The sequence below is a fragment of the Sturnus vulgaris genome, unplaced genomic scaffold, assembly GCF_052056855.1.
Source record: "Sturnus vulgaris isolate bStuVul1 unplaced genomic scaffold, bStuVul1.hap1 Scaffold_192, whole genome shotgun sequence".
Classification (NCBI taxonomy): domain Eukaryota; kingdom Metazoa; phylum Chordata; class Aves; order Passeriformes; family Sturnidae; genus Sturnus; species Sturnus vulgaris.
Window position 1 is genome coordinate 2642440 of NW_028276155.1, and position 23393 is coordinate 2665832.

The 23393-nt window shown below is 52.2% G+C and overlaps 1 protein-coding gene across 1 annotated transcript; it reads right to left on the reverse strand.

Moving 5' to 3' along the window:
* Window positions 1-17323: 17323 nt before the first annotated feature.
* LOC148218250 (olfactory receptor 14A16-like) lies at window positions 17324-18262 on the reverse strand. The gene has a single exon (XM_088157855.1). It carries the CDS (start codon window positions 18260-18262, stop codon window positions 17324-17326), a length of 939 nt encoding a protein of 312 aa, XP_088013981.1.
* Between the last annotated feature and the right edge of the window lie 5131 nt (window positions 18263-23393).

A 23393-nucleotide genomic window follows, 5' to 3' on the forward strand; every position in this document is an offset into this window, starting at 1 on the left:
CCAGCTGTGCAATACAAAGCAGTAGTAACCAGTACAAACCAGTATAGACAAGAAACAACCAGTATGCACCTCTACAAACAAGGAAAATAGATAAAAACCAGTACAAACCAGTGAAAACCCTTGTCTGTTTCAGGAGCCAAGCTGGCTGGGCCCGCTAACAAACCTGCTGCCCAAAGTCAGTAGAAATGTTACAACCCATTTCAAACACCTGAACACCCATCCCTTCACCCACCAAATGATTTGTAAAGACATGAGCACACATCTTTTCTCTCACATTGATGGTTCCTGTGCTGGTGACAGTCTGTTAAACCCAGCCTTCAGCCTGAGCTCTCTGCTGTTGTAGTTCCATGCACAGAGGTTGTTGTCTCTCAGCCCTTCCATGGGCAGGCCGGTGTTCAGCCATCTCCAGGACAGCAGGGCCCCAGCCCACGTCACTGTGCCCTGGGAAGACAAAAACCATCACTCCAAATGTCCCCTTCTCCTTCTTCCCAGGCATTTGGCGTGGCAGTGGAATTTGCTGGAAAAAGGAGACCCCTGTGACACTGTGGGGCACATGGAACCAAACATCCATTGTGACACTACAGAATGTCACAGAACCAAGGAAACCCCTGTGACACTGCGAGGCCCCTGGGAACCAAGAGTCCATTGTGACACAGAAGGGCCACGGGAAGCCAAGGAACCATTGTGACACTGGGGAAACTCATGGGACCAAGGGGCCACAGTGACATTGGGGGGCCTCATGGAACCTGTGAGCCATTGTGACACTGCACGGCCTTGTGGAAGCAAGGAGACCACGGTGACACTGTGGGGCCTCGTGGAATCAAAGATTCTATTTTGAAATTGAGGAACCTCATGGAACCAAGGGTCTGTTGTGACACTTTGGAGCTCCAGAGGCCATTGTTGAGTACAGCACCTCATGGGACCAAATGTCCATCGTAACAGATCAAGGACTCATAGACCCAAAAAGAGCATTGTGACTCCATGGGACCCAATGGACCTCAATCTCCATTGTGATGGTGCAGAACCTGATGGAACCAAGGGGCCTTTGTGACACTGCAAGGCCTTGTGGAACCAAGGAGTCCAAAGGTCTGAAATAATCCTTGTAGGGATCTACCTTGGGGAATGGGAACCTCCTTGGTGGCACTTTGGGCTTGGCACACACCTGAGGAGTGTGTCTTTTTGCAGTGGGGAAACTCAGGATTTTTAGATTGCTTCCAAAAAAACATGAAAACACCTGTTTGCCAGAGGGCAGCCAGTTCTCCGAGCAAAGCAGGTCCCAGGTGAGTGAGGACAGACAGAATGGGGTTGGAGAATGTGGAGCAAGGTCCTCCACACTGGCTCAGACCTCAAGGCACAGCTTCTGTGAGCAGGCCAGACCTCATGAGGAGAGACCCTGGATCAATATCAGCCATAGAACGCTGCAATCACCTCTGCTCTAAAGGGAATGGTAATAAAATACACTCTTGAAAATAGGAATACATAATTCTTAGAAGCTCTTTGAATAACTTCTCCATAAATAGAGTTGAAAACCTTTTTAATGAGCTGCCCCAGACCAGAGGGAAATCAAGTGAGAGCCATGGTTTGTCAGGACTTGCTTGATCCCAGTGAGCCCCGTGGTGCATTTGGTGCTCAGCCCTTCAACCCCAGGGCCTGAGAGGAGATTGCACAAACTTTTCTAGGAGTCCAAGTCAGAAGAAAAGCCCAAAGTGTCTCAAAGCATTAATGGTTCCCACTAAAGTCCATCCCCAACACAGGCTCCTCATGGACTCCTTGAAGGAAAGAACTGGAGGCCAGGATTGCCCAAAAACCTCTCAGAGACTCAGAGAGGAAAGGAATAAGAAAACTGCCTTAAAAAACTGAAATACCTCGAAGCATTAATGAGCCTTACAGACTGTTGTTACTGACAGAGGCTCTCAAGAGATTAATTAAAGCAGATAATTGGAGGCCATGGTTGCACAAAGCTCTCACAAAATCCAAGGCAAGAGGAAAACCCAAAGTCCTCTGAAAAACCTGCAGTCCCTGGGAGCATGAAGGAGCCCCCCAGGGCCACTCCTGACCAAGGCTCCCCAGGGACTCGTCCCAGCACATCCCTGAGGCCACTGGGATGTGGGGGGATGCTGAGGGCAGGACAAGGGGTGACAGTGGCCAGCCTTGCTGGGGCTGTGCCAGGAGGCCCCAGTGGCTCAGGACAAGGTGTCTCCTCCCAGCCCTTGGTGGCACAGACCCTGCTGTGCCCCAGGGCACCACAACATGGCTTCTCTTTGTTCCCACCTGTCATCACTGCCTCCAATTTCCTGCTCTGACTGGAACCTGGGGACATTTTCTCAGTTGTATCCCTCAGAGGGAACCATTAAAACTTTAGGAAACTTTGGAGTTTGATTGTGACTTGGAGTTCGATTGTGACTTGGAGTTCTAAAGAGGTTTCTTCAGCTCCCTCTCCGGGACTGATGCTCAGAGACTCAGCCCCAAACCCCAAGAGGGTCATTAAAGCCCTTGTGCTGTGTCTGTGCTGATGAGCTGGGCTGGGCTCTTGGCTCAGAATGTGATCCTGGTAACCAAGAAGAGCTTCAAAAACACATTTCCCTTGATGAGCAGCACTTTTCCCAGCCCAGCAGGGCTGGGGCACTGCCTGCAGCCACCCCAGGCACAGCACAGAGGCACAGAGAGCTTCAATCAGTCAGGGCTGGGAAGATGCTGAGAAGTGCCTGGGGCAGAATCACTCCCAGCCCTTGACACAGGAAGCCTCTGGCTGCAGGACAATGCAGCTGCAGCTCCTGCAGTGATCTCCTCAAGCTGGAACATCCCAATGCCTGCAGACTGTGTGAGTACATTCTCTGATGATCTCTTGTGTAGAGCAGCCAGGGGTGCCCAGGGCTGTGTTGCAGAGCAGGGTCCTGCAGCCCAGGGCGCTGTGCTGGGGCAGGGACTCTGCTGCCTGCCAGGGACAGGTCTCAGCCAGCCCTGGGAGCTGCTCCCAGCACTGGGGGACAAGGTCTGGGTGGAAGGAGACAGCTGGTGAGGCTTGGAAGGGTTGTCCTTGCGTGGTGAGGATGCTGCATAGTTCAGGACTGCTGCTCCCAGCATAACATTTAACTCCAGAATGTTTCTAGGTAGATTACACAGGGAGCACAGTAAGGCAGGGCCTGCCTAAAAAAGAAAATCCTGATTTTATAATCTACTGCTCTGGGTTGCTTAGATGGGAAATTGCATATAGATATTAATCTTTAAGTTCAGTTTGGAAAAAAAAAATATTTTTTCTTGGATTTTAATAAAGCAGTCACTGACAGGAATTGGCCCAGGGTCCCTCACAGGCATCATCAGTGTCACTTTTCCAGCCTCCTCAGGATAGCTATGACATTGCCATCAGAGCCTGCAGAGGCAGAGCTGGTCCTGGGCAGTGCCCTGTGCTGGGAGGGGTGTGCAGGGCAGAGCTGAGCCCCCAGGGCTGGGCTGGGCTCTGGCAGCACTGGCAGGGCCCAGCCCTGGGCACAGGGAAGCAGCTGCTGGCAGGGACAGCTCCAGGCAGCAGAGCCCTGGGCACGCAGTGGGGGGAAAGTGACACCCATCTGGGCTGGGATATTTCAAGTCCTCTTCAAACTGAACTATTCCATGATTATTTTTTTGCAGATCCCCATGTCAAGACACAGGAAATGTCCAACAGCAGCTCTATCAGCCACTTCCTCCTGCTGCCATTGGCAGACACGCGGCAGCTGCAGCTCCTGCACTTCTGCCTCTTCCTGGCCATCTCCCTGGCTGCCCTCCTGGCCAACGGCCTCATCATCAGCGCCGTAGCCTGCGGCCACCACCTGCACACCCCCATGTTCTTCTTCCTGCTCAACCTGGCCCTCACTGACCTGGGCTCCATCTGCACCACTGTCCCCAAAGCCATGCACAATTCCCTCTGGGACACCAGGAACATCTCCTATGCAGGATGTGTGGCCCAGGTGTTTATGGTTGTCTTCTTCCTTGGATCAGAGCTTGCCCTCCTGACCATCATGTGCTATGACCGCTACATGTCCATCTGCAAACCCCTGCACTACGGGACCCTCCTGGGCAGCAGAGCTTGTGCCCACATGGCAGCAGCTGCCTGGGCCAGTGCCTTTCTCAATGCTCTGCTGCACACAGTCAATACATTTTCTCTGCCCCTGTGCCATGGAAATGCCCTAAGCCACTTCTTCTGTGAAATCCCACCCATCCTCAAGCTCTCCTGCTCCAAATCTTATCTCAGTGAAACTGGGCTCATTGCTGTTAGTGTCTGTTTGGTATTTGGCTGTTTTGTGTTCATTGTTTTCTCCTATGTGCAGATCTTCAGGGCTGTACTAAGGATCCCCTCTGAGCAGGGACGGCACAAAGCCTTTTCCACCTGCCTTCCTCACCTGGCTGTGGTCTCCCTGTTCCTAAGCACTGCAGTGTTTGCCTACCTGAAGCCCCCCTCCATCTCATCCCCATCTCTCGATCTGGCCCTGTCTGTTCTGTACTCAGTAGTGCCTCCAACCCTGAACCCTCTCATCTACAGCCTGAGGAATCAGGAGCTCAAGGCTGCAGTGTGGAGACTGAACACTAGATGGTTTCAGAAACAGTAAACTGCTGGCCAATTTCTGAAAATCACTTGTAATAAAAATCTCCTTTGATTCTTCTTCTGGTTTGCTTGTTGGTTTGTTCTTTACTTTCCTTTGCTTTAGCTTTTCAATATTGTACACAAAGAAATGTCATTATTTGTGCTGTATTTCCTTTTGATTTTCTCCATGTTTTCTGTGACCCAGAGACTGTGTCAATGAGGGGCTGCGCTCTTGGTAACTTTAAATAAAATAAAATAAAGATTCTCCCAGCAAAGATTTCTCCAGAGATGCCCCTTTTCTTCCCTTCTCTGAAACTGCAGCAGCAATCTCTGTGTGCAGAGCTGGGGCAGATCAGTGCTGGCACAGCAGCTGTGCCCAGCAGCAGCAGCAGCACTTGGTGTTGCCAGTACTTCTCCCGTGCCACTGCCCCGCTGCCCTCCTGGCCCTCGTGTTGCTGCAGGGCCTGAGTGCTCTCGGGGCCGGGCACAGGCCTGGGGGTGGCAGTGCCGGGGCTGCAGCAGGGACAGGCCATGGGCACTGCTGGGGCAGCGCTGATGCCTCAGGGCAGGGCCTGGGGGCTCCAGGCTCCTTGGCCACGCTCTCTCCACAACACTTGGCCAGCCCAATGCTGAGCACAGAAAAGCCCCGGGAGCAGCCCCAGGCTGGCCGTGGGCAGGCTGGGGGCAAACAGCATGGCTGGTGCTCTGCAAGCTCCCTGCAAGGGGGACACCCTGTCAAGGAGCAGCAGAGCAGGGGCTGATCCATCCCCACTGCGCTGGACACGCCAGGGCAGCGTCCCAGAGCGTCCTCATGCACCTGCCAACAACATCCCCCCTCTGCAGCCCTGGCCTCTCCCCCAGCTCACACAGGAGCCGCATCCTTGCATGCACACACACGGCAGCACTGGCTCAGGAGCCCCTGTTTGCATTGCACACAGCAGGCTCAGCACCCCCATGGTGCTGCTGTGGGGACATGGAGCTGAGTGAGCACAAATGCCATCAGCCCCTGGGGCCAGCAAGGGCTGGGGGACGGCAGGGAAACCACTCAGCTTTGTTGTGGCCTCTGAAGTCAGCCAGAAAGTTTGTACCCATGAGCTGTGAGTTTCCTGTCCCACTGCAGATGTTGTTGCTCATAGCCAGGGCTGCCTGGCAGCCATCCCCAGACTGCCCTGAGCATTTCCTTGGCTTCACCGTTGCTCTCTTTACTCTTTCCTCATCTAGACTTCTTCCTCTTGTCCATCCCCATCCCCTCCCCTACAAACAGCCCATCCCTGTTTGCCCTTTCCTCTCTGGCCCCACTCCCTATTTCTGTTCCCAAATTGCTACCATGGGAACATTGCATGGGGAGCAGGATCATCCTCCAAGTGCTTCAGGAATTGTCTGCAGGGTCCTGCAGTGCCTTGTGCTGCTCCCTTGCCTGAGGCACCACAGGCCAGGGGGGCACATCTGGGCTGCTGTGTCTGGGTGTGGGGCTCCCTGTTGTGGGCAATGAGGAGGGGCTGGAGAGGCTCTGCAGGACTGACAGGATGGGCTTTGGGCTGTGTGGAGAAGCTGAGGGACCTGGGCTGCTGGACCTTGTGAAGAGGAGGCTCAGGACTCATCCTGCAACTGCTCCAGGGTTGGTTTCAGAATCACAGAGTCAACAGGGCTGGAAAAGAACTTGGAGATGATCAAGTCCAACCTGTGCCCTGACACCACCTTGTCTCTCCTGAGCCTCCTCTTCTCTAGGATACACATTCCCAGCTCCCTCAGCCATTCCTCACAGGACTTGTGTTCCAGACCCCTCACCAGCTTTATTGCTCTTCTCTGAACACACTCCAGCCCCTCCATATCCTTCCTAAATTTGCTAGGCCAGGAATTAGACACAGCACTCGAGGTGCGGCCCCACCAGTACTGAGCACAGGGAAAGAATCACTGCCCGGCTCCTGAAGGCCACAACATTCCTGATCCAGGCCAGGTGCCATTGGCCTTCTTGGCCACCTGGGCACACTGCTGCCTCATGTCCAGCCTGCTGTCCATCAGTGCCCCCAGGTCCCTTTCTGCCTGGCTGCTGTCCAGCCACTCTGTCCGCAGCCTGTAGCACTGCAGAGGTTGTTGTGGCCAAAGTGCATATGTGACCCAGCACTTGGTCTTGTTAAACCTCACCTTGTTGGATTTATGCCCTGGATCCAGTCTATCCAGGTCCTTGAGCAGAGCCCTCCTACCATCCAACAGATCAAGACTCTCAGCTAACTTGGTACCACTACGGTTCCATGAGGTCCTGGAGTGTCACAGTGGTCTTCATGATTCCATGAGGCTTTCCAGTGTCACAATGTCCCTTTGGTTACATGGGACCCCTTGGTGTCACAAAGTCCCTTGTATCCTTGGGCCTCACAGTGTCACAATGACACCTTGGTCCCCCAGTGCCCTGCAGTGTCACAATGGATCCTTGGTTCCATGAGGTCTCGCAGTGCAGCAATGCTCTCCTTGGTTCCACAGTGTCACAATGGCCTCTTGGTCCCAAGGTGCATCACGGTTTCAAACATGTTTCCTTCATTCCATGAGTCCCTGAGGAGCAGCACTGGCAGCTTGGTTCTATGGGCCCTGCAGTGTCACAATGGTCCCAACGATTCCATGAGGTCCAGCAATGTCACAATGGTCTCTGTGGTTCCACAGGCCCCACAGTATCATGTAACTCCTCTGTTCCATAAGGCCCTCAAAGTCACAATGAACCTTTGGACCACGAGGCTTTGCTTTGTGGTGTCACAATGCAAATGCTCCCTTGGCTCCACAGTGTCCCAATGGACCTTTGATTACAGGAGGCCCCTCTGTGTCACCCTGGAGCTTTGGTTCCATCCAGCCCTGCAGTGTCACAATGGCCTCCTTTGGCTCCACAGTGTTACAATGGACCACTGATTACATGAGCTCCTCAGTGTCACAATGGACCTTTAGTTCTCTGCAGCCCTGCAGTGTCACAAAGGCTTCTTGGTTTCATGAGGCCCCACAGTACCACAATGGTCTTCCTGGTTCTGTGGGGACCATCAGGGTCACAATGTTCTCTCCATGGTTCCATGAGACCTCACTGTGTCACAGTGCTTTGATTATTCCACAGGGCCTCAGTGTCACAATGGTCTCCATGATTCCATGAGTCCCCTCAGTGTCACAATGGTCTCTTTGGTTCCATGACACCCAAAAACACTGTAATGGTCTCCACGGTTCCACGGTGTCACAATGGACCCTTGGTTTGATGAGGTCTCAGTGTCACAATGATCCCTACATTCCATGGAGCCACACAGTGTCAGAACAGTCCCCTTGGTTCCATCAGGCCCAGCAATGTCACAGTGGTGTCCATGATTCCATGGTGCCCCACAGTATCACAATGTCCCCTTTGTTCCATCAGGCCCCACAGGGTTACAGCATTCCCTGCACACCCTGAGGCCCCGCATCTCCCAGCCCAGGCCATTGCCATGGTTCCACTCACTCCCAGTATGATCCCAGTGCCTCCCAGTCTCTCTCAGTATGTCCCAGTTGACCCCAGCATGCTCCCTGTCACTCCCACTTCCTCCCAGTTGCATCCAGCACGATTCCAGTGTCCCACAGCCACTCCAAGTCACCCTCAGTGAAGTTCCAATTGCTCCCAGTAAATCCCAGTTGCCCCCATCATGGTCCAAACTGCCCTCAGCATGCTTCTGATCACTCCCAGTATGGTCCCAGTTCCCCTCAGTGTCACCCCAGTTGCACCCAGCTGCTCCTAGTTTAGTCCCAGTTATGGCCAGTATGATCTCAGTGGCCCCCAGTAGAGACACAGTCACTCCCAGTTGCTCCCAGTGGCCCCCAACATGACCCCAGTTGTACCCAGTGTTGTCCCCTCCAGTATTCTTCCAGACACTCCTAGTATATTCCAGTTGCCCACAGCATGCTCATTCCCACTCATCCCAGAGACCCCAGTATGGTTCCAGTTGCCTCCAGGATGATCTCACTCATTCCCAGTATATCCCAGCTACCTCCAGTACACACCCGTCATGCCCAGTTGTTCCCGCTAGCCCTCAGTGTGGACCCAGTGTAAGGGTCGGTCCAAAGTTCTCCTCGATTTTGCCTCCTGACAGTCGCAAGGAGACCTCGAGGACCCCCACCAAGGCTGACTCCTAACAATGGTTTCCTGGCCAGGCCAAGGTGGATGCTCGTGACTGTGTGCTGGTGTATTGTGTTCACTGGACTGTGCTGTCATGGCACCAACCAGAGGTTGTGTTGTACCAACTGAGGACTGCTTGACTGTACCTGTCTCCTGCAGCACCACACAATGGTCCATAAATCTTCCCACCTCTTGGCCAGAGGCCACTCATTTTGGAGAAGGACTATAAAAGAGTGACCCTCTGGAGAAGACCCCTGAGATCTCCCCATGGATGAAGACTCGTCTATCAGCTGACCCGTGAGGACGCCCATCTCGTCTGTTGGTAGCTATTTTCCCATCCCCTTCTTTTCTTTTTAAGTCTCTATACTTTGTTTCCTATATCTCTCCCCTCTATTGCAACTGAGTTGTTGACATTTAATGAAAATGCATTGCTGTTGTTGAATAAACTGATTTTCTGCTGTTGAATAAACTGATTTTGTCCTCTGCATTTTGCCTGTTTGCATCTTTGAGATGAAACGAACTATCACGAACCCCGCTCTGTATTAATAGAGGATTATGACACCAGCCAGACCTGTTCCATGCTCCCTTGGTTCCATGGTGGCCTCACAGTGTCATCATGATCTCCTTGATTCCATGAGTCCCTGTATTGTCACAATATTCTCCTTGTCACAATATTCTCCTTGCTTCTGTAGTGTCACAATGGCCCCTGGCTTCCATAAGTTCTTGCAGTGTCACCATGGCCCCTGGGCTCCATGTGGCCCCGCTGTGTCACAATGGCTCCTTGGTTCTCTGGGCCCCACAGCTTCATCACTGACCCTTGGTTCCACAGGGGTCCTGATTTTTGCACTGGTCAGCCTGATTCCATGAGGCACCAGAGTGTCACAATGGTCTCTTTGGTTCCATGAGGTTCCATGGTGTCTCCATGGTGTCCTTAGACCCACATTGTCACAACTGACCCATAGTTCCATGAGGTTCCGCAGTGTCACCATGGTCACTGTCAGAGGCTGGATGAGATCAATGTCCCAGACACCTGGGGATGAGCTGTCAATCAGTCACACAGTGGGGTGGTGCTGACCCAGGCTCTGATTGCCCCAGCAATCACAAGTCCCACCTGGGGGAGGCCCACGAAGGCCCAGGGGCTTAAAACACGGAGCAGGCGCTCAGCCCATGGTCCATACCCTGCCTTCTCCTGGGGTCTGTGTCTCACCCACACTGGAACCCCAGGGGTTGGGAGCCATGTGTGTGTCTATCTTCAGAGTTTCTGTCTTTCTGCCTCTCTCTCTTTCCTCTCCTTCTAATGCTCTTTATATGGAACAGTTTTGCGTACCTCAACAATTTAAGTGTTTAAAGGCTTCTTGGTTAAATAGGTTAAGTTAATCAAATTCTACCTATGATAAGTATTTTATGTTGACTAAGATGTATTAAATCTTTGTAAAAAGTTCCTTGATTTTCTGTACTTTGCCGGTAAAATTTTTGTGTCTTTTTGAATTCTTCAGAATATCTGGCTGGGGTTTCTCCTCTGCACCAAGCCCGAGGGAAGAAACCTTTGGTCACCCCCAGCATTTCAGTGTTCTGGGGTGTTCCAGCCCTGCAGGCTCACCATGGCCTCTTGTTTCCACAAGGCCCTGCTGTGTCACACTGGCCCTTGGTTCCATGAGCATCTGGAGTGTCACACAGCTTGATGACATTTGTCCTTGCTGCCCCTGCCATCCCACTGCCCCAGCAACAGCCCCGAGCCACCCGTGAGGGACAGGCCCTGCTGGGCCAGGCCTGGGCTCAGGCCTTGGCCTTTCTGCTTCCTCCAGCCAGCCCAGGCCTTGCTCAGCATTGCAGTTCCCTGCTCACAGCCTCGGGCTCCTGCAATCCTGCCCTCAAGGATCTGCTCTCACCAGTCCCTGGGGAGCCTTTGGCACTCCCTGCCCTCAGTGGGGCCAGTGATGCTCCAAGGGACTTGGAGTTTTGCTTCTGACTCCTTGAGCAGCTTCTTCAACCTTCTCTCAGTCCTTCAGGGTCCTGACTCAGCCCCAAATCCACTGCGGGGATCATAAAAATAGAGAAAGTCCTCAGGAGCACCTTGTCTTCTTCCAGTTGTCTTCAAGTTATGAGAGATTGTGCAGCTGCTTGGAGTCAATTTGGAGTTTTGTTAATGAGGAAGGATTTGATGTGCACCTCATGACTTTTGTGTTTTTAATCACATGAGTATTTTTTTATTTTTCATTTTAGAGGAGAGGTGATAGAACTATTCCCCAGGTGATCTTGATGCTGAATGTCTCCTTAGGAGGTCTGGGCACTCAGAAGTACGAGCCCCTTAAGGGATGACCCTGTTTGGACAACCTGCTCCTCACCCCCAACATCAGCACGTCTCAAATCACCCACCTCGGACTGACATGCCAAAAAAAAAGATTATTAATTTACAAAATTAAAATAACATATTTTTCATAATAATACTATTCCATACTTTTATTACCTTAATTTTCTATTTATGTTAAAAAATCCATACATTTTTGGCAACCAAAAATTTTTTGGTCATTGATTCTAAGTAACACAATTCCCTTCATTAATAAGTGACCACTATTGGCTATGGATTTCTCCAGCTTCATGATTATTAGTCCTATTTTTAGTACCATTGTTATCTTTTTAATAATTTTCTCAGACCGTATGAAAAGGGACCCATTTGGGGTTAATGGAGACATTTCTGGAGTATATTTGAGGCCGTTTGGGGTCTGGAGAGGGAATTTAGACAGAACTTCAGAGTCTGGAGGAAACTTGGGGGACATGACTGGGCACTAGGAGGGGCACTGAGAGATTGTGATGGACACTTCGGGGCCCGGGGGAGCTCTTGGAGGTCCAGGAGAGCATCTGGGGGTCAGGGAGGGGAATCTGGGGCCATTCGGGGTCCAGGGGGGCACTGGGGGGGCTCTAACGGGGCTCTCCGGGGCGCAGGGGGTGATGGGAGTTGTAGGCACAGGTGTAATACGGTTCAATAGGCCGCGGAGCATCATGGGAGTTCTGGGCACAGTTACAATGGCTCTCGGCAGGGTGCGGGGCATGATGGGAGATGAAGTCAAGGCTGGAATAGCACTCTATGGGAACTGCGAAGCATCATGGGAGCTGTAGTCCCGGAAGTGGCTCTGATGAAAAAAGAAAACTCCTCTTTGCCAGACCTCCTGAGGAGAGACCCTGGATCAACATCAATCACAGAATGCTGCAATCACCTCTGCTCTAAAGAGAGCAGTAATAAAATATACCCTTGAAAATAGTAATGGATATTTCTAAGAAGCTCTTTCAGATATTTCTCCATAACTGGATTTGAAAACCTTCCTAAAATGAACTGCACCAGAGCAGAGGGAAATCAAGGCAGAGCCATGGTTTGTCAGGACTTGTTTGATCCCAATGAGCCCCCTGGTGCATTTGGTGCTGCCAAGCAGCTCCAAATAATATTTTGGAAATACTGGCTCTCTCTCTGCAGTGCTGCCTTTGCCAGGAGCCCAGCCCAGCTCAGCAGCACAGACACAGCACAAGGACTTTAATGACCCTCTCGAGGTTGGGGCTGAGTCCTTGAACATCAGTCCCTGAGAGGGAGTTGAAGAAACCTCTCAAGAATTCAAAGTCAGACACAAACTCCAAAGTTTCTCTTACTTTTAGTGAGTCCCACTGATAAACATGAAGGAGAAGGTTTCCCAAGGGCTGAATTAGAGCAGAAAATTGATGACAATGATGTCAGGTTGGAAAAAATAGGGTAAAGGAGGAACAGAAACCTCTCAAGATTTCAAGTCAGATTCGAAGTCCAAAGTTTCCTGAAGTTCTAATGGGTCCCACTGAGGGACATGACAAAGAAAGTGTCCCCAGGTGCAGGTTTTATTGTTTTTATGTTACATTTTTAAAGTATCAATTTTTTCATTTTATGATATAATTCTTAAGTGGGCTTATTGTTTTCATATTACCTTTTTTGGTCTGGATTTTTTCTTTTTCTGAATGAAGCAGAGAGATGGGACTACTGAGTTGCTTTAGAAAGTTTGGTTTAATTTTTTTATTTTCTATCCAGTCAGAAAGGGTAAATTTGTCTTACAGTTTTTCACAGCATGGCGTAAAAGTCACAGGACTTATGGTTACAAGGTCTTTTAAGTATTTATTAAGCAATAAAACACTGTCAATAGAGATATTTAAATTTCTAATTCAATACTAAGTTATTTTGTCTTACTGACTCATGCTACAGTGTGAACTTTCTTAGCCAATTATATCACAACACACAAACTTTGATTGCTGCACTCTAAAACTTCTTGTTCCCTTTGTAACTACCTTTATTTTTTCTAGATCTTAAATTCTAAAGCTAAACCTATCCTTACTTAACTATGCATAGTTCTAAGCTTCAGCTTACAGACCCATTGTTCTGAGAATTCCTTGCATTTTGAATTTCAATACCCAGGTTCCAGTTTGAGCAGAACACTGGAGGCACTGATGACAGGTGGGGACAAGCAAGGGAAAGGTGTCTCTGATGCTGAGCACACCTGGATGTGTTTCAGGAATGCAAAGGGCCAAGGGCTGAGCCCCAGCCCCTGGCAAGGCAGATCCTGTCCCTCCCTCATTGCTCAGGGCTCTTCCCGGGCCACTGGGCTCTGGCCATGTGCAATGCCAAGGGCAGCACCATGGGGCGGCCCCTGCCAGGCTGCTGAGCAGGGACAAAGAGGCAATGAGGCCCCAGCACAGCAAGGCTCACTTGTCTCCTGCTGGCCTCAGGCCCAGGGCCAGCCTGCATGGCCCAAGTGCTGCAGGAGTTGGCTCTGTCAGGGCCTTTCAGCTGCTGCCCATCCCTGTGGCCTCTGCAGCCCAGGCTGTCCTACGGTGTCCATGCCCTGCGCCTCTGTCCCTGCAGGCTGTCATCATCCCCCGGCTGCCCCACCTCGCTGGCCCCTTCCTTTGCTGACAGCTCTGCCTCCTGCCTGCCTCTGCCTGCACACACAAAGCCTTGGGCTGCTCCAGACTCCTTCTGGGGGATGTGTTTCACCACAGCCCTGCCCTAGGAGAGAAATTCCTTTCTCCTCATGTCCAGTCCAGGCCTCCCCATCTGCACGTTGCATTAATTCTTTCTTTCTCCAGCTTTTCTTTACTATGTCTAAAGGATCCACCATCTCTGATGCTGCCCTTCAATCCCTCCCAAGGCTCTCCTCTGTTCTCCTCAGTCTCCAGTCCACTGAGCACAGAGGACCTGTGCTCCATATAGGTGTCTTTTGCTTGAGGCCTTAAAACCCCAACTTGAGAGATCTCTGGGCCCACTCCAAGGTGCTGGCAAATGAAAATATTCCGATCATAGTCTTAGAAAATCACCAGAGGACAAGGCAGATGGACCTGTGTGTCCTGGCTACTTATTTTTGGGTGCAATCCTTGAATAGAGCCAATCCTAGAGATAGAATCCTAATTTTGGCCATTGATACCTAGGTGAGAAGGGCAGTCCGTTTCCACTGGAGGGAAAGCACAGAGCCCCAGTGTTCAGTGGAAGATGAGAGACAGCCCTCAGGAGGCCAAGGCCAGCCAGAGCTGTCTGTCCTGGCAGATTTTGGCTGGGAGAACCCTTGTATATGGGGAAGTTTTTACAGAGAGTACCACTTTCAGCAATGGGCACCAGGAAATACAGAGAGTTTTTTTCCCTAGGAAGGAAAGCACAGAGCCCCTGTGCTCCAGGAGCTGATGAGAGGCAGCCCTTGACATGCCAGGATCAGCCAGACTTGCCAGGTGTCCCGCAGAAGGCCAATCCAGCCAGATCAGTTGCATCTCCCCTTTTTTCCATGGGTTCCTGTAGTGTCCCAATGCTCTCCTTGCTTCTTGAGTGTCACAATGGCCCCTTGTTTCCATGAGGCCCTGCAGGGTCACAATGGCACTTTGGTTCCCCACAGTGTCACAATGGTCTCCATGATTCCATGGGGCCTTGCAATGCCACAATGGTCTCCATGGATCCACTGAGCTACTTAACCCATTCTTTGCCTCAGTTTCGAACAATAAGCCAGGATGTCCTGAGGACAAGTGTTCTCCTGAGCTGGGAGATGGGGACAGGGAGCAGAACAGACCCCCTGTAATCCAGGAGGAAGCAGCTGGGGACCTGCTGAGCCACTCAGATGCTCACAGGTGTCTCTGGGACCAGATGGGATCCATCCTAGGGGGATGAGGGAGCTGCTGGATGAGCTCCCCAAGCTGCTCTCCATCATTTCTCATCAGTGCTGGCTCAGCAGGGAGGTGCCAGAGGACTGGAGGTGCCAATGTGAGCCCATCCCCAAGAAGGGCTGGAAGGAGGATGTGGGGAAGTGCAGGCCTGTCAGCCTGACCTGGGTGCCTGGTGAGGTGATGGAACAGATCACCTTGAGTGCCATCTCAGGGCACCTACAGGATGGCTGAGGGATCAGAGCCAGCCAGCGTGGATTTCAATATCTGCACTGATGATCTGGATGAGGGCATTGAGTGCAGCATCAGCAAATGTGCAGATGGCACCAAGCTGGGTGTGAGTGTGGATGTGCTGGAGGGTAGGAGGGCTCTGCAGAGGGACCTGGACAGGCTGGATCCAGGGCCCAAATCCAACAAGGTGAGGTTTAACAAGACCAAGTGCCAGGTCCTGCACTTTGACCACAACCACCCCTGCAGTGCTCCAGGCTGGGGACAGAGTGGCTGGTCTGTGGCCAGGCAGAAAGGGACCTGGGGGCACTGATGGACAGCAGGCTGGACATGAGCCAGCAGTGTGCCCAGGTGGCCAAGAAGGCCAATGGCTCCTGGCCTGGATCAGGAATGGTGTGGCCAGCAGGAGCAGGGCAGTGATTCTTCCCCTGTGCTCAGCACTGCTGGAGCAGCACCTCGAGTGCTGTGTCCAGTTCTGGGTCCCCCAATTTAGGAAGGACATGGAGGGGCTGGAGCGTGTCCAGAGAAGGGCAACAAGGGTGGTGAGGGGTCTGGAACACAAGTCCTGGGAGGAGTGGCTGAGGGAGCTGGGGATGTTTATCCTGGAGAAGAGGAGGCTCAGGGAGTGGTGTCAGGGCACAGGTTGGACTTGATCTCCAGGATCTTTTCCAACCTTGCTGATTCCATGATTCTCTGAAACCATCCCTGGAGCAGTTGCAGGATGAGCCCTGGGCCTCCTCTTCACAAGGTCCAGCAGCCCAGGTCCCTCAGCTTCTCCACACAGCCCCAAAGCCCATCGTGTCAGTCCTGCAGAGCCTCTCCAGCCCCTCCTCATTGCCCACAACAGGGAGCCCCACACCCAGACACAGCAGCCCAGATGTGCCCCCCTGGCCTGTGGTGCTTATGGCAAGGGAGCAGCGCAAGGCACTGCAGACCCTGCAGACATTCCCTGAAGCACTTGGAGGATGATCCTGCTCCCCAAGCAATGTTCCCATGGTAGCAATTTGGGAACAGAAATGGGGAGTGAGGCCAGAGAGGAAGGGGCAAATAGGGATGGGCTGTTTGCAGGAGAGGGGAGAGAGATGGGCAAGAGGAAGAAATCTGGATCAGGAAAGAGTAAAGAAAGGTGAAGCCAAGGAAATGCTCAGGGCAGTTTGGGGGTGGCTTCCATTCAGCCCTGGCTCAGGCCAGCAACGTCTGCAGTGGGACTGAAAACTCACAGCTGATGGGAACAAACTCTCTGGCTTATTTCAGGGGTTACAACAAAGCTGAGTGGTTTCCCTGCCATCCCCCAGCCCTTGCTGGCCCCAGGGGCTGATGGCATTTGTGCTCACTCAGCTCCATGTCCCCACAGCAGCACCATGGGGGTGCTGAGCCTGCTGTGTGCAATGCAAACAGGGGCTCCTGAGCCAGTGCTGCCGTGTGTGTGCCTGCAAGGATGCGGCTCCTGTGTGAGCTGGGGGAGAGGCCAGGGCTGCAGAGGGGGGATGTTGTTGGCAGGTGCATGAGGATGCTCTGGGACGCTGCCCTGGGGTGTCCAGTGCAGTGGGGATGGATCAGCCCCTGCTCTGCTGCTCCTTGCCAGGGTGTCCCCCTTGCAGGGACCTTGCAGAGCACCAGCAATGCTGTTTGCCCCCAGCTTGCCCAAGGCCAGCCTGGGGCTGCTCCCGGGGCTTTTCTGTGCTCAGCATTGAGCTGACCAAGTGTTGTGGAGAGAGCGTGGCCAAGGAGCCTGGAGCCCCCAGGCCCTGGCCTGAGGCGTCAGCGCTGCCCCAGCAGTGCCCATGGCCTGTCCCTGCTGCAGCCCCGGCACTGCCACCCCCAGGGCTGTGCCCGGCCCCGAGAGCACTCAGGCCCTGCAGCAACACGAGGGCCAGGAGGGCAGCGGGGCAGTGGCACGGGAGCAGCACTGGCAACACCAAGTGCTGCTGCTGCTGCTGGGCACAGCTGCTGTGCCAGCACTGATCTGCCCCCAGCTCTGCACAAAGCCATTGCTGCTGCAGCTCCAGAGAAGGGAACAAAAGGGGCATCTCTGCTGGGAGAGAGATCCTTTAGATCGTTTAAAGCCACCAAGAGCACAGCCCCTACAGACACAATCTGTGTGTCACAGGGAAGATGGAGAAAAACAAACTGAGAAATTGAACCAAAAATGGCTTTTTTTTGTGGACAATATTATAAAATTAAAATAAAGGAAAAATAGTGCCATCACCAAACCAACAAGTAGTATCAAAAATGACTTTTATTATAAGTGATTTGCAGAAATAGCCACCAGTTTAATGTACCTTAAAGCAAAACCATCCAGTCATCACTGTCCACAATGCAGCCTTGAGCTCCTGGTTCCTCAGGCTGTAGATCAGGGGGTTCAAAGCTGGTGGTATTACTGAGTACAGAACTGACAGGAACAGATCCATGGATGGGGAGGAGATGGAGGGTGGTTTAAAGTAGGCAAAAAAGCCACTACTGACAAACAGGGAGACTACAGCCAGGTGAGGGAGGCAGGTGGAAAAGGCTTTGTGCCGCCCCTGCTCAGAGGGGATCCTCAGCACAGCCCTGAAAATCTGCACATAAGACAAAACAATGAACAAAAAACAGCCAAATACCAAACATGCACCAACAGTAAGAAGCCCCAGTTCCCTGAGGTAGGATTTGGAGCAGGAGAGCTTGAGGATCTGGGGGATTTCACAGAAGAACTGGCCCAGGGCATTGCCATGGCACAGGGGCAGGGAAAATGTATTGGCCGTGAGCAGGAAAGCATAGAGAAAGCCACTGGCCCAGGCAGCTGCTGCCATGTGGGCACAAGCTCTGCTGCCCAGGAGGGTCCCGTAGTGCAGGGGTTTGCAGATGGACACGTAGCGGTCGTAGCACATGATGGTCAGGAGGGAAAACTCAGATGAAATGAAGAAGAGAAAAAAAAAGAGCTGAGCAGCACATCCTGAGTAGGAGATGTTCCTGGTGTCCCAGAGGGAATTGTGCATGGCTTTGGGGACAGTGGTGCAGATGCAGCCCAGGTCAGTGAGGGCCAGGTTGAGCAGGAAGAAGAACATGGGGGTGTGCAGGTGGTGGCTGCAGGCTACAGTGCTGATGATGAGGCCGTTGGCCAGGAGGGCAGCCAGGGAGATGGCCAGGAAGAGGCAGAAGTGCAGGAGCTGCAGCTGCCGCGTGTCTGCCAATGGCAGCAGGAGGAAGTGGCTGATGGAGCTGCTGTTGGACATTTCTTCACTCTGGGCATTGTGGATTGTTGAAAGAAGACATTGACAAAGTGGGATAGGTTCTCTGGAGTCAATCCTCTGCTATTTTATTTGGAATCCCCCCAAAATTACTTCTTTTCTTGTGAAGGAGCTTCGCTAAATATTTTTGAGTTACGGCTTTTGCTTCTGAGTTAATTCCTCATCTTCAGCATCCCTCTCAGCCTGAGCACTCGGGAGCCCAGAGGCAAAACAGTGCTGACTGTGCCCCAGTACTGTCAGACCTGCTGGCCCCATACAGGTGCACTGTCCTCATTATATATCCCTCTATTTCAGGGTGATGACAGTTAAAACGTGCTTGAAAATGAATTTTACTTTTTGAAAGTCCAATTTTAAAAATATTTTTCCCTAGCCCAGCCCTGGAGGCACAGCTCTGCCCTGCACACCCTTCCCAGCACAGGGCATTGCCCAGGGCCATCTCCCTGCCAGCAGGGCCTTAAGGGCAGCTCACACAAACTGAGATGCTGCAAGCCAAGGTGCTGCTGCTGCTGTCTGTAGGCAGAGGAGGGTGAGGAGGCACTTTGTGAGGGAGATGGGAGGCAGATCTGCTGATGCCCTGTGGGACAGTGCAGGAGTGTCAGTGACACAGACACACCTGACAGCCCCTTTGCCTTGCCTTGAGGAGAAAGCTGAGAGCAGCCCTGGCCATGCAGCACCATCTCCACAGCAGGAGTAATCTGCCCTGATGGGGGTGGCTCCTTCCACCTCCAACTTCTCCCCACAGTCCATGGGGAGCTGCCAGGCAGGCTGAGAGCTGTCCCTGGCAGGTGGCACATGGCCTGGGCTGGCCAGCAGGAGCCGTCCTGCCCTGTCCCTCTGACGGTGCCCAGGGCAGCCCTGCTCTGCAGCACATCCTCCCCAAACCAGAAATAGCAGCAGAACCATCCTTACATTCATGTCAGTGCTTTCATGGATCAGCTTTAGGAGATCCCTGCAGCCACAGACTTACTGTGTCAGAAGTGGTGAAGATTTCTCCATGAATAAACTCAGAATTGTCCTTGCAGTTGCTTTAAGCTTCTGTCTGGTTCACTCCTCTCAGGTACATGCAGGCAGTGCTCTCAGCCCCAATGGGCTGGGAGAGGAGCTGTTCCTCAGCAATGTCTTTTTGAGGCTCTCCTTGGTTGCCAGGAGCTGCCTCTGTGCCAGGAGCCCGGCCCAACTCAGCAGCACAGACACAGCACAAGGACTTTAATGACCCTCTCAGGGTTTTTGCTGTTTACATCATACTCCGTCCCTCAGAGTATGCTCAAAAATCTTCTCAAGAACTCAGTTAAATTGAAACTCCAAAGTTTGTTAAGTTTTAATGGATTCCACTGAGGGACATGACTCAGAAAATGTCCCAAGGTTCCAGTTAGAGTAGAACACTGGAGGCAGTGATGACAGGTGAGGACAAACAAGGGAAAGGTGTCTCTGATGCTGAGCACACCTGGATGTGTTTCAAGAATGCAAAGGGCCAAGGGCTGAGCCCCAGCCCCTGGCAAGGCAGATCCTGTCCCTCCCTCATTGCTCAGGGCTCTTCCCGGGCCACTGGGCTCTGGCCATGTGCAATGCCAAGGGCAGCACCATGGGGCGGCCCCTGCCAGGCTGCTGAGCAGGGACAAGGAGGCAATGAGGCCCCAGCACAGCAAGGCTCACTTGTCCCCTGCTGGCCTCAGGCCCAGGGCCAGCCTGCATGGCCCAAGTGCTGCAGGAGTTGGCTGTGTCAGGGCCTTTCAGCTGCTGCCCATCCCTGTGGCCTCTGCAGCCCAGGCTGTCCTACGGTGTCCATGCCCTGCGCCTCTGTCCCTGCAGGCTGTCGTCATCCCCCGGCTGCCCCACCTCGCTGGCCCCTTCCTTTGCTGACAGCTCTGCCTCCTGCCTGCCTCTGCCTGGACACACAAAGCCTTGGGCTGCTCCAGACTCCTTCTGAGGCATGTCTGGCCCCACACCTCTGCCCTAGGAAGGAAATTTCTTTCTCCTTTTTTCCAGTCTGGACCTCCCTGGCTTTCCAGCTGGCATTAATTCTTTCTTTCTCTGGCTGTTTTCCACTATTTCAAAAGGATCCACTGTCTCTGAAACCACTCTTTAAACACTGTCATGGCTCTCGTCTCCTGTTCTCTCCACCGCAATGAGCACAGAGCTTCTTTGTCCCTATATAGTGGTCAGGTGCTTGTAGCCTCCAAACCCCACCTCAGGAGATCTTTGTGTCTTCTCCGAGGTGTTTGCAATTGAAGATGTTCTGCTCATAGTCTAAGCAAATCACCAGAGGACAAGGCAAGCCACACCTCTATGTCTGGGCTACTTTTTGTTTTGGAGCAATCTTTGGATATATGGAATTTGGGAGGCAAAATCCCAAATTTGGTCCTGGTCCCTGCACAAGAAGGCCAATTCTTTTCCACAGGAAGGAAAGAACAGAGCCCCAGTGTTTCAGGGCCAGATGTGAGATGATCCCCAGAGGCCAAGGCCAGACAGACTTGACAGTAATGGCAAGTTTTGCCTGGGAGCAACCCTTGGGTATACAGAATTTTAGAGGTGGAATCCCAGTTTCAGACATGGACACTCGGAGGAGAAGGATGGTTCTTTTGCATAGGAAAGAAAGCACAGAACACTGGTGTTTGAGGGGAAGATGAAAGGCAGCCATCAGATGCCCAGGCCAGCCAGACCTCTCCATCCTTTTCTCTGAATACAACGCTTGGATATAGGGAGTTTTGGAGATGGAATACCAATTTTAGCCATTTCTGTGTAGATAAGGGTGGTTCTTTTCCATAGGAAGGAAAGCACAAAGCCCAAGTGTTTCAAAGGCAGAAGAGGAGAGAGGTGGCTCCTGGGAGGCCAAACCAGCCACACCTGTTTGCCCTGGAAGTTTTTGTCATGGAGGAATCCTTGGATATATGGGATTTGGGGGGAGGAATCTCAATTTTGACTGCAGATACCTTTAGAAAAAGGATGGTTCTTTCCCATTACAAGGAGAGCACCGAGGCCCAGTGTTTGGAAAGCAGCTGAGAGGCAGCCCCCAAGAGGCCAAGGGCAGCCAGACCTGTCTGTCCTGGCAGCTTTCACTTGGCAGGAATCCTTGGACGTGTGGAGTTTTGGAGGTGGAATTCCAATTTTGGCCATGGGCAGCTGGCTGAGATGGATGTATTTTTCCTACAGAAAAGAAAAGCGTGAAGTCCAAGTGTTTTGGAACAAGATGAGAAGTGGCCACCCATGGGCCAAGCCAGACCTGTCTCTCCTGGCACCTTTCATCTAGGGGCTATCCATGGACATAGGACACTTTGGAGGTGGAATCTCAATACTGGCCATGGGCATCTGGCCAGGAAGAAGGAAATTATTACTATTATTTTCTTTTAATTAGGAAAGCACAGAGCCTCAGTGTTTGAAAGGCAGATGAGAGCTGGCCCTGAGGAAGCCAAGGCCAGCCAGACTTGTCAGTCATGGCAGATTTTGTCTGGGAGCAGTCCTTGGATATCGGGAATTCTGGAGGGAGATTCCCAATTTTGGCCATGGGCACCTGGTCAAGATGGATGTTTTTTTCCCATAAGAAAGAGAAGCACACGGTCCCAGTGTTTCAAAAGCAGATGAGAGGTAGCCCTTGGGTGGCCAAGCCAGACAGATCAGTTAGTTAGTCCTGTTAGTCCTGGCAGATTTAATCTGGGAACAATCTTTGTATATTGGGAAATTTGGAGGAGGCATCCCAATTTTGGCCATGGACAGCTAGAGGAGAAGGACACTTCTCTCCCATAGGAAGGAAAGCCCAGAGCCCCAGTGCTTCAGGGGCAGGTGAGAGGCAGCCCTCGACATGCCAGGGTCAGCCAGACCTGCCAGAAATCACCAGGAGGCCCAGCCAGCCAGAACTCTTCTATGTTCCCTTTGTTTCATGGGACCCCACAGTGTCCCCATGTTCCCTTAGTTCCATGAGGCCTCACAGTGTCACAATGTTTTCATGGATCCACACAGCCCTGATGTGTCACAATGGCCCGTTGCCTCCATGCGCCCTCACTGTGTCACAATGGCTCCTCTGTGACACTACAGGCTCCACAAGATCACCATGGACCCTTGGTTCCTCAGGGCCCTCAAATTCCACAATGGTCTCCTTGATTCCATGAGGCACCAGAGTGTCACAATGGCCCCTTGGTTCCATCAAACACCATGGTGTCACCATGGTGTCCACATTGTCACAACTGACCCATGGTTCCATGAGGTTCCACAGTGTCACCATGGTCACAAGCTGGATGAGATCGATGTCCCAGGCACCTTGGGATGCTCGGAATGCCCGTGTGGGGCCAGGGCCGGGTCAGGCCTTGGTTGGTGGTGGGACAGAGCCCCGCCCCCAGCCATGGCCTGGCACAGCTGCCAATCACACAGCAGGGGCAATGCTAACCCAGCTCTGATTGGCCAAGCTGTCAATCAATCACACAATAGCAGCTGGTTCCTGCCCTGACTCTGATTGAGCAAACAACTGGAAGTCCCTCCCAAGGGGCGGGGCCCTTGAAGGCCCAGGGGGTTAAAAGCCGGAGCATGAGGTCAGCCCATGGTGTGGATCCTGCCTTCTGCTGGGGTTCTCCTGTGGGCCATGCTGGAACCTGAAACATTGGTAACTATATGTGTATCCCTTCATACATCTTCTGTTGTTCTCTATTCTTCTCCTAATCCTACTTAACTGAAATACTTTTGGGTAACTTAGTATCTTCATTGTTAAAGGTTTTTCAGTTGAATGGTCTAAGTTGAGGAAGTTAACGCTATGATATGAGACTTATGTTGAATTGGTTGTTGTATGAAATGTTTTGTCCATGTTCCTTGATTGTCTATATTTTGCCAGCAAAATTTGGTGTCATTTTGACCTCTTAACGCAATTGGTTAGAGCTGGCATCACTGAGGTTGTGGGTTCAATCCCTGTGTGGGCCATTCACTTAGGAGTTGGACTGGATGATCCTTGTGGGTCCCTTCCTATCAAGAATCTTCTTTGCACCTGGCCATGTTGAGAATATCTGTCTTTGGTTTCTCCTGTGCATGAAACTCGAGTAAAGGAACCTTTGGTCACCCCCAGCATTTCAGTGTTCTGGGGTGTTCCAGCCCTGCAGGCTCACCATGACCTCTTGTTTCCATCAGGCCCTGCTGT